Source organism: Microtus oregoni, unplaced genomic scaffold, assembly GCF_018167655.1.
Source record: "Microtus oregoni isolate MIOR12 unplaced genomic scaffold, Mior012 000003F_ref0000135, whole genome shotgun sequence".
NCBI lineage: Eukaryota > Metazoa > Chordata > Mammalia > Rodentia > Cricetidae > Microtus > Microtus oregoni.
Window position 1 is genome coordinate 8,696,052 of NW_024543062.1, and position 10,295 is coordinate 8,706,346.

At 52.6% G+C, this 10,295-nt stretch overlaps 1 protein-coding gene across 1 annotated transcript; it reads left to right on the top strand.

The window, feature by feature from the left end:
• The first annotated feature begins 6,154 nt into the window (after positions 1-6,154).
• Fzd9 (frizzled class receptor 9) lies at positions 6,155-8,444 on the top strand. The gene has a single exon (XM_041648702.1). The coding sequence runs from the start codon at positions 6,359-6,361 to the stop codon at positions 8,135-8,137; it is 1,779 nt and encodes a 592-aa protein (XP_041504636.1). The 5' UTR covers positions 6,155-6,358; the 3' UTR covers positions 8,138-8,444.
• Positions 8,445-10,295: the final 1,851 nt, after the last annotated feature.

Here is a 10,295-nt window from a genome sequence, read left to right on the forward strand (position 1 = left end):
TCCTCCATCCTCGTCTTTCTTCTTTTTCCTGTTTTAAGACAGGGAGTCTTGTAGCCCAGGCTGACCTCAAATTCCCTATGTTACTGAGGATGATGTAAATCCATGATCCTCCTGCCTCAGCCTCCCAAGTGCACCCACGCTGCTCATCTTAAACACCCTTCTCTTTTCTTCTCCATGGCTCTCCCTCAGGACTGAGATTCAGCGGCACGGAGGGTGTCACGTCTATAACTTGGTGCCCTCAACTCTCCTCGCTAGACATTAGCAGGACTAAGGCAGAGAACAATACAGTGAGATGCCCACTACCCACCTCTGGCATGGATGCAATTCACACTGCATACAACATGCGACACACATATCCACATGGAAACAAAGTACCTTATAAGGCATTATGGGAATTAAATGAGATGCAAGTTAATTCTTCATAAGTGGTGGTTACATTTAGGCTTATCACACCCCATCTCTGCTGTGTAACAGTTAAATTGATACATTGGTCAGTTCTGGCTATTATCAATTTAATTTGCACTATATTTGCATTTTAGCTGCAAGATACTCATTATTCGAACCCATCATGGTACTGACTTCATGAGTTTAATATAGTCATATGCCAGAACTCGATACATAATTCGGGTGCCCTTGGAGACTGAAGGAGGGTGTGAGATGGCCCTGAAGCTGGACTTACAGGCGGCTGTGAGCAACGTAACGTGGCAACCCAGCTGGAGTCCTCTGAGAGCAGTGTGCGCTCTCAAGCACTGCTACGTCTCTCTAGCCCTGAGTCACACGTATTTTAAGAATATAACTCAACTAGGTGGTGGTGGCACACACTTTTAATCCCAGTACTCCGGAGGCAGAGGCAGGTGGATCTCTGTGAGTTCAAGGCCAGCATGGTCTACAGAGATAGCTCCAGGACAGCCAGGGCTACACAAAGAAACCCTGTCGAAAGAGAGAGAGAGAGAGAGACAGAGAGACAGAGAGAGAGAGAGAATTAAGCAGGTGACCCCTTAAGCTCCATATCCTCTGGCTTCCATCTGTGGAGGACTTCGATGACAGACTTGTGCGACTTTACCTGACTTTGCATTTGGCCTCTTATTCACTATGTAACCCAGGCTGGCTTTGAACTCGTGACAATTCTTCTATCCCAGCCTTCTGAATGCTGGGATTGCAAGGATGTGCTGCCACGCCTGGCTTTTATTTGGCTTTGAGATGGGGTCTCACTGTGTAGACCTGGCTCTTCTAGAATCCACTCTGTCACACAGGCTGGCTTCAATTTACATTGCTCTGCCTGCCTCTGCCTCCCGAGTGCTGTGATCAAAGGTGTGTGCCACCACACTCAGCAGGCCCAGTTTTTAAGAAAATGCTTCTTGGGACCAGAGAGGTGGCTCAGCAGCTAAGGGCACACATGGCTCCCTCAGAGGCCCCAGTTTGCTTCCCAGCATCCATATGCAGCAGCTCACAACCACCTTTAGCTCCAACTCCCGAATGTCTGATGCCGTCTGCTGACCTCTGGGGGCCCAGCACTCATGTACACCCTACAGGGGCTCGTGCGCACACACAGAATGAAAATCTTCAATAAATTATTATTTTTTTAAGAAAGAGAAAGGAGCCGGGCGGTGGTGGCACAGGCTTTTAATCCCAGCACTCGGGAGGCAGAGGCAGGCGGATCTCTGTGAGTTCGAGGCCAGCCTGGTCTACAAGAGCTAGTTCCGGGACAGGCACCAAAAGCTACAGAGAAACCCTGTCTCGAAAAACCAAAAAAAAAAAAAAAAAAAAAAAAAAAGAAAAGAAAAGAAAAAAAAGAAAGAAAAGAAAAAGAAAGGAAGTACCTTTTTAGGGTTGGTGAGATGGTTCACTGGGTGAATACTGCCAAGCCAATGAGCTGGGTTCTAGTCCCAGAGTCACACGGTGGAGGAAAGAACCAACGCCTGCCAGTTGTCTTCTGACCTCTACACACACGTAACATCTACACCGCGGCAGGTAAGTGTCCCCGCCCCATAAATAAATACATGGAATAATTTTTTAAAAATATTTATTTATTGGCGCACGCCTTTAATCCCAGCACTCGGGAGGCAGAGGCAGGTGGATCTCTGTGAGTTCAAGACCAGCCTGGTCTACAAGAGCTAGTTCCAGGACAGGCTCCAAAACCACAGAGAAACCCTGTCTCGAAAAACCAAAAAAAAAAAAAATATTTATTTTTTATACAATATTCTCTCTGTGTGTATGGCCAGAAGAGGGCACCAGACCCCATTACAGATGGTTGTGAGCCACCATGTGGTTGCTGGGAATTGAACTCAGGACCTTTGGAAGAGCAGGCAATGCTCTTAACCTCTGAGCCATCTCTCCAGCCCCCTGGAATAAATTTTAAACATATTTTTAGAAGTTTTTTTAGACAGTTTCACTCTGTAGACCAGGCTAGACCCAGATTCACAGGACTCCACTTGCCTCCTCCTCCTAAATGCTGGGATTAAAGTTGTGTGCCATGTTGCTTGGTTAACACTTTTTCTTAAAGTGTGTGTGTTGGGAGCCAGGCGATGGTGGCGCACGCTTTTAATCCCAGCACTCGGGAGGCAGAGGCAGGCGGATCGCTGTGAGTTCGAGACCAGCCTGGTCTACAGAGCTAGTTCCAGGACAGGCTCCAAAGCCACAGAGAAACCCTGTCTCAAAAAACTAAAAAAAAAAAAAAAAAAAAAAAAAAGTGTGTGTGTTGGGGATATGGTGGCGTTTGGTGTGTGAACGTAGCCGGACACATAGAGGAAAGTGGACTCCCTCTGGTTTGAGGCACGACTTTCTTCTTCTTTGCTGTCTGGTACACCAGGCTATCTGGCCATTGGGATCACAATGCTGGCTGCCACACCTGACTTCACATGGCGGCGTCTGGAGACTTGAATTCAGGGCCTCACACTTACACGGCAAGTGTTTTAGCCCTCGAGCTGCCTCCCCGCCCCTCTTTCAGCATTTTTAAAGGCCCCTCTCATTCAGACATTCTCTTGACACAATGGACGTTCATAGGCGCCAACTGCAGGCCAGGCGGCAAAGTCTTGCAGGGCATGGCACAGTGCCTTGTTCCTGAAGCTCCCAGGTTTTGTGGGGAAGACCAGGCTCTGGAGCAGCTGGCTGCACTCTGCAGTGGGGTGTGGGGTAGGACTCATCCAGACAGAGGCTCTGTCAGAACGGAGGTGGGGTCTGGCGGAGGGGGTATGGGCTTAGCCTTGAAGGGAGGGTGATTGGTGGTTACAATGAGAGAAAGGCCCCTGGGAAGGTTGGCGGTGTGGAGTGGTGAGGGTGGGAATTCAGGACAGAAGGCTGTCCCTTCCCAGAGTGGGCCCCCAGCCAAGGCCCGGAGGAAGGCTGGCATCTTCCAGGGAGGTGGAGCTTTTGGGGGCTCCCAGTGGGGGGTGGGCATTGATGGTGACCTCCCTCCATCCCTGTCCTTCTCATCATCTCCCTTTCAGTGGACGCCTGAGGTATTGTTCCTCTTTTGTAAAGAGGGAGATCGGGTAACAAAGCCCGGTGGGTGGGCGGGCAGCCCAAGGGGCCTCTTCTCTTCTCTCCCCAAGCAGCGTCTAACACCGAGGGGTAGGCGGTTCGGCAATGTCCCATACACACACACACACACACACACACACACACACACACACACACACACACCTCTGGCTTCCCAGGAGCTGACTGTTGCCATAGTGACAGGCAGACCTTACATCCCACTGGCCCCTGGAGTACCCTCCCCACTATGGCTGCCAGAGTTAGGGACCCTAACTCTTTTGCATCCTGGAGCGGGAGGCAGGGACATACAAAATAGGGCTCCCAGGCCAGGCTCTGCCTCCTAACTGGCTTTGAGGAAATGGACAACTGGAGAGAACCCTAGTCATTCAGACAGGTGTTCAGGAGGCAGGGCTAAACCTTGAGATCAGAGATAAATGAGCACTGACCCTGGTGCTCGGCTGTTGCTGCCCTGCAAAAAAAGGAAGGGAAAGATGGACAGGGGCTCATGTGGTGGATGGGGACACCGGACTCCAGAGCTGAGCTCTGTCCAGAAGAGGTGGGGACTGTCCCTAGGAGGTAAGGATAGCTGGAATGAGAGGGGAAAGGCCTTGGGGGTGTTTGTGAAATTAAAAAAAAAAACAAAAACAAACCAACCAACCAAATAAACAAACAAACAACCAGCCTGGGGGTGGTGATGCACACTCAGATCTCTGTGAGTTCGAGGCCAGCCTTGTCTACAAAGTGAGTTCCAGGACAACCAGAGCTGCTACACAGAAAAACTCTCGAAAAACCAGAACAACAACAATAACAACAAATCTTAGAGAATGGAGAAGTAGCTGTAGTCGTGGGGAGGGGCTGGGAAGAATACTATGAGGGGGGAGGGGCTTTGATTGGAAGGGCACCCCCAGGGATCTTGGGGATTGGAACTCAGTTCCTCACACTTGCTCAGAAACTCCTTTACTGCCTAAGTCGGCTCCCCGTCCCGTTTAGGTCTTCGGCCGTATCTCCTGTATCTCTGGGGATTCCCAGGGCTGAGTTTGCGTACAGGGCTGGCTGCAGCTTCACAAAGCCCCTTCTCTTCTGTCCTTTCAGAGGTAGAGGCGCTGGGTGCATGCCAATGATAGCATATGTTTGTCTTTGTCGCTGCTGAGCTCCGGCTCGGCTCTCAGGGAGCTGAGAGACGGTGGGCAATGGCTGCCCCATTTTCTCACTGTGGCCAGCAGAGCTGTCCCAACTCTTTCCTGAATCCCAGCTCTAAATATAGCGGGAGGGGATTGGTAAAGCCGGAACACTTGGGCATCTGACTTTCCGTGAGTGTGTGTGTGTGTGTGTGAAAGAGAGAGCGAGAGACAGACAGGCAGGCAGGAAAGCAAGATTGCCTGCCAGACCTGCCCTCTAGGGGGCACGTGAATCTGAGTAAGTCCTTTCACCTTCAGACTTGCACAGAGGCCACAGGCTGAGCTGGAGGACCATCACGAGGCTGAAAGCATCACTGAAATGCCTGGCTGAAGGGCAGGAAGCCTGTCACCCCAGCACTCAGGAGGTGGAAACGGGGTGAGAAGTTCAAGGTCAGCCTTTGATGTTTAGTGAGTTTGATGCCAGCTTGGACTACGTGAAACAGCCTCAGAAACAAACAAATGCGGAGTCTGAGAGATGGGCCAGGGTTAAGAGCACTGACTGCTCTTCCAGAGGACCTGGGTTTGATTCCCAGCACCCACATGGTGACTCACAATTCCAGTCCTCTTTGGTGGTGCACAGACTTACACACAGGGAAAACACCCGAACACACAAATTAGAAAATGTAAAAATTAAAAACAAAGCAAAGCTGGGCGGCGATGGCACATGCCTTTAATCCCAGCACTTGGGAGGCAGAGGTAGGCGGATCTCTGTGAGTTCGAGGCCAGCTTGGTCTAAAAAGCAGCTCCAGAACAACTAGGGCTACACAGAGAAACCTTGTCTCAAAACAAACAAACAAAGCAAAACAACAACATCGAAACAAACAAAAGGAGGCTTCAGAGAGGTGGTTCAACAAAAAGGTCATAATGACTTAAGTTCAGTGGGCAGGTCCCACATAGTGGAAGGAGAGAACTGATTCCCCCAAATTGTCCTCATACGCATGCAGTTTTGTGAGTGTGCATGCCTGTGCTTGCATGTCACACACGCGCACGCGCGCAAACACACACACTCATACGGGTGTGCGATAAATGTAATGAAAACCAAACTACCAAAGCTTAGTCTGGGTAAATGGCTTAGTTGGTAGAGTGCTTGTCCAGCATACAGAAGGCTCTCTGGCGGCAGCCCTTAGGAGGCAGGAGGATCAGGAGTTCAAGGTGAGCTTGAGGCAACTGGGTTATAGGAGACCCTGTCTCAGAAATAACAAGATCAACAACAAAACATCCTGAGGAGGAGGCAGAGAAGGGCCTTGCCTAGGGCTTGCCTGGGGCTTGGAGACCTTCGGGTGACCCCCTTCCACCTGGGGTGAAAAGGGCGCACGCGTGGTTATGTCCCCGCGGACTGTCAGTCTGCAAAGCAGGGGAAAGGCCCAACCACCTCCAGCGTGGCAGACAGGCGCGGCACCTTTAAAGCCCGGCGGGGGCGTGTCCGGTGAGAATGCCCCGCCCCCGGGCGTGTCTTTCCACTGACCACGCCCTCTAGATTCGGAGCTGTGGCGCCCGTGGCTGAGACCGCGCGGGCTCTGGCTCGAGTGGTGGCAGCAGCGGCGGCGGCGGCAGCGTCTGTTCCTCCAAAGGCGCCGTGCGCTCCGGGACACACGTGGGCGGCCGGGAGATGGCGCGCGGCTCGCGACGTGGCGCGCAGATCCCGGGACGCGGGATGGAGCGGCGCGAGTGAGCCTGAGCCGGGGCGGCCGCGCCGCGGGGCGATGGCCGTGCCACCGCTGCTCCGCGGGGCGCTGCTGCTGTGGCAACTGCTGACGACGGGCGGCGCGGCGCTGGAGATCGGCCGCTTCGATCCGGAGCGCGGCCGTGGTCCTGTCCCGTGCCAAGCGGTGGAGATCCCCATGTGCCGGGGCATCGGCTACAACTTGACCCGTATGCCCAACCTACTGGGCCACACGTCGCAGGGAGAAGCGGCTGCGCAGCTGGCTGAGTTCGCGCCTCTCGTGCAGTACGGCTGCCACAGCCACCTGCGCTTCTTCCTCTGCTCGCTCTACGCCCCCATGTGCACCGACCAGGTCTCCACTCCCATCCCCGCCTGCCGGCCAATGTGCGAGCAGGCTCGCCTGCGCTGCGCCCCCATCATGGAGCAATTCAATTTCGGCTGGCCGGACTCGCTCGACTGCGCCCGGCTCCCCACGCGCAACGACCCGCACGCGCTCTGCATGGAGGCACCGGAGAACGCCACCGCAGGCCCCACAGAACCCCACAAGGGCCTGGGCATGTTACCTGTGGCACCTCGGCCCGCGAGGCCACCTGGAGATTCAGCCCCAGGTCCCGGCAGTGGTGGCACCTGTGACAACCCCGAGAAGTTCCAGTACGTGGAGAAGAGTCGCTCGTGCGCTCCGCGCTGCGGGCCAGGTGTCGAGGTGTTCTGGTCTCGGCGCGACAAGGACTTCGCGCTCGTCTGGATGGCAGTGTGGTCTGCGTTATGTTTCTTCTCCACAGCCTTCACCGTCTTCACCTTTCTGCTGGAGCCTCATCGATTCCAGTACCCCGAGCGTCCCATTATCTTCCTTTCCATGTGCTACAACGTCTACTCTTTGGCTTTCCTGATCCGAGCGGTGGCAGGTGCACAGAGTGTGGCCTGCGACCAGGAGGCAGGAGCTCTGTATGTGATCCAGGAGGGTCTGGAAAACACAGGATGCACCCTGGTCTTCCTATTGCTCTATTACTTTGGTATGGCCAGCTCACTTTGGTGGGTAGTTTTGACTCTCACTTGGTTCCTAGCTGCAGGCAAAAAATGGGGCCATGAGGCCATTGAGGCCCATGGCAGCTACTTCCACATGGCAGCTTGGGGCTTGCCAGCTCTCAAGACTATCGTGGTCCTGACGCTGCGCAAGGTGGCTGGGGATGAACTGACGGGGCTCTGCTATGTAGCCAGCATGGACCCGGCAGCCCTCACCGGCTTTGTGTTGGTACCCCTCTCTTGCTACCTGGTACTTGGCACCAGTTTCCTCCTGACCGGTTTTGTGGCTCTCTTCCATATACGCAAAATAATGAAGACGGGTGGCACCAACACGGAGAAGCTGGAGAAGTTGATGGTCAAGATCGGAGTTTTCTCTATCCTGTACACAGTGCCGGCCACCTGCGTCATCGTCTGCTACGTTTATGAGCGCCTCAACATGGATTACTGGCGCCTTCGGGCCACCGAGCAACCATGCACTGCTGCCACTGTGCCTGGAGGCCGAAGAGACTGCTCGCTGCCAGGGGGCTCGGTGCCCACTGTGGCTGTCTTCATGCTCAAAATCTTCATGTCCTTGGTGGTGGGCATCACCAGTGGAGTTTGGGTATGGAGTTCCAAGACTTTCCAGACATGGCAGAGCCTGTGTTACCGAAAAATGGCAGCTGGCCGAGTCCGAGCCAAAGCCTGCCGGGCCCCAGGGGGCTATGGCCGTGGTACTCACTGCCACTACAAAGCCCCCACGGTGGTCTTGCACATGACTAAGACAGATCCATCTCTGGAGAACCCCACACACCTCTAGGGACATGGGCTTGGTATGGACTATGGCTGCTCCTTCCTCCCCCTCCCCTCCCCCCTTGGGAGACAGCTGAGTAACAGCTGCCCAGCTGTCAAGGTCAGGCGAGGGAGACACTGGGGGCTAAGGACTAGGGTAGAGACCCAGTAAGGCTCATAGGCTCGTTCTCTCACAGGGAGCATGCCTAGTTGAGGCCCCAGAGGGTCCTAGAAGGGGCAGACGAGAACAGGGTCCAGTGCGGGGCTTATTTAATGATGTAATTTATTGTGGCGTTTCTCTGGAAGCTGTGGCTGGAATAAACCCTCATGTGGCACCGCCTTGTCCTATCTGTGCTGGAAAGAGGGAAGACCAGGCAGAAGGGAGAGAAACTTCATAAACAGAGCTGGGGGTGAGAGGCCGTGAGGCTCATGCCATGACCCGTTTTCTGGCTTCCTGTGAAGGAGAGGGAGCCATGGCATCTGTGCATTATAGGAGTGTGTGTGTGTGTGTGTGTGTGTGTGTGTGTGTGTGTGTGTGTTAGGTGTTCTCACTTGTCTCAAGACTGACACCCATGCCTTTGAAGTGGAACAAGGACACCTCCTTCATGAATACCTCAGGAATCCCTGGGTGTGACATGGCTCCTCTAGCCCTAGCAGGGTCGTCCAGCCTGTTTGGGGGAACAGGTAAGCTGCTTTTTCACATTTTGCTTTAGAAAACAAAGGGGGTCGGGGCTGTCAAGGTAGCCTGGTGGGTAAAGGTGCTTGCCGCCAAGGCTAAGGACATGAGTTCAATCGCTGGGACTCACGTGGTGGAAGAAGGGAACCAACTCACACAAATTTTCCGTGGCACAACCCCCTTCTAATACACAAAGAAATGTGATGTCTTTAAAAAGCAAGTCCTTCCAAGTCATCCTCTACTGAGTCTGTGAAGACTGCTGGGAGCAGGGAAGCAACTCCATGGTAGGGTACTTGCCTAGCATGCCTTAAGCCCTGGGTCCCACTGCCAACATGCCTTAAAAGAGGCATGGCTAAGCATGTTTATAATCCAAATACTTGGGAGGTAAAGGCAGGAAGATCAAGAATTCAGGGGCATCCCCTAGCTACGTAAGATTCTATTTGGAGGAAAAAATAAAATTTAAAGGGAAGGAGCAGACCAGATGGCTCAGCAGGTAAAGTTGCTTGCCACCAAGCCTAATTTGAGTTCAATAACTTGAACCCCATTGGTAGGAGAGAACCAGCTACCATGAACCTGAGCCCCCCCCCCCCCATGAGTAGATGTAAAAATAGTTTTCAAAGTATTATTGTTTGGCAAGTAAGAAGCCTTGTCTCAAAGGAAAAAAAAAAACGCCTTAACAATATCATCAACAACAAAATCCTTCAATAACAGCAACAACAACAAAAATCAATCTTTGGTATTTGGAGCCCTAAGCTCTATCTTCTTATTTTTGGATAGGGGAAGATGGGGCTTGAATATGCAAGCCATCTTGGTAGTAGTCTTGGAGGTAGGGAGCTATTGAGTCAGTGAGAACTTTGTCTCTAGCTCCAGAACACGTAGGAAGATTTGGGGTGCTGACAGCAGCTGTGAGGATGTGCACAGCTGTGCTGGGCCAGTCGGCAGGTCAGGAAAGCACCATGGATACCTGTCTGCTAGACCTACCCTATTCCTGTACCCTGAGGTATGTATGGTCATCCTGGAGGTCCCGATCAGCTCCATCTGGCTTCTTAAGTCTTTATCATCTCACTGAACTACACCCCGCTTTTGCTGTGAGTGCTCAGTTTGACCTCAGGTTCTTATGCTCCCACAGCACATGCCCACTGTACCATCTTCCCCCATCCCTAGGCAAAGATCTTGATGTCTTCTACACATAGGCAGCCCTCAAAAAGTTGTGTGTGTGTGTGTGTGTTTGAGACAGGGTCTCTTTACATAGCTCTGGCTGTCCTGGAATTTGTAGTTTAGGCTGGCCTCAAATTCAGAGATTTGCCTGCCTCTGCCCATGTGTGCTGGGACTAAGGGCACATTACTTCACCTGGCTAAGGAAGGTTTTAGAAATTGTTTATTAAATATCATATCGCACTTCATGTCTTTATCTTGTTAGCTGAAGTGGGAATAGGGAATATAAAACACCTCAGTTACATGCAGTTACCCGAGAATAGCATGCGTGTGCAACTGGACCATGATAGGAACT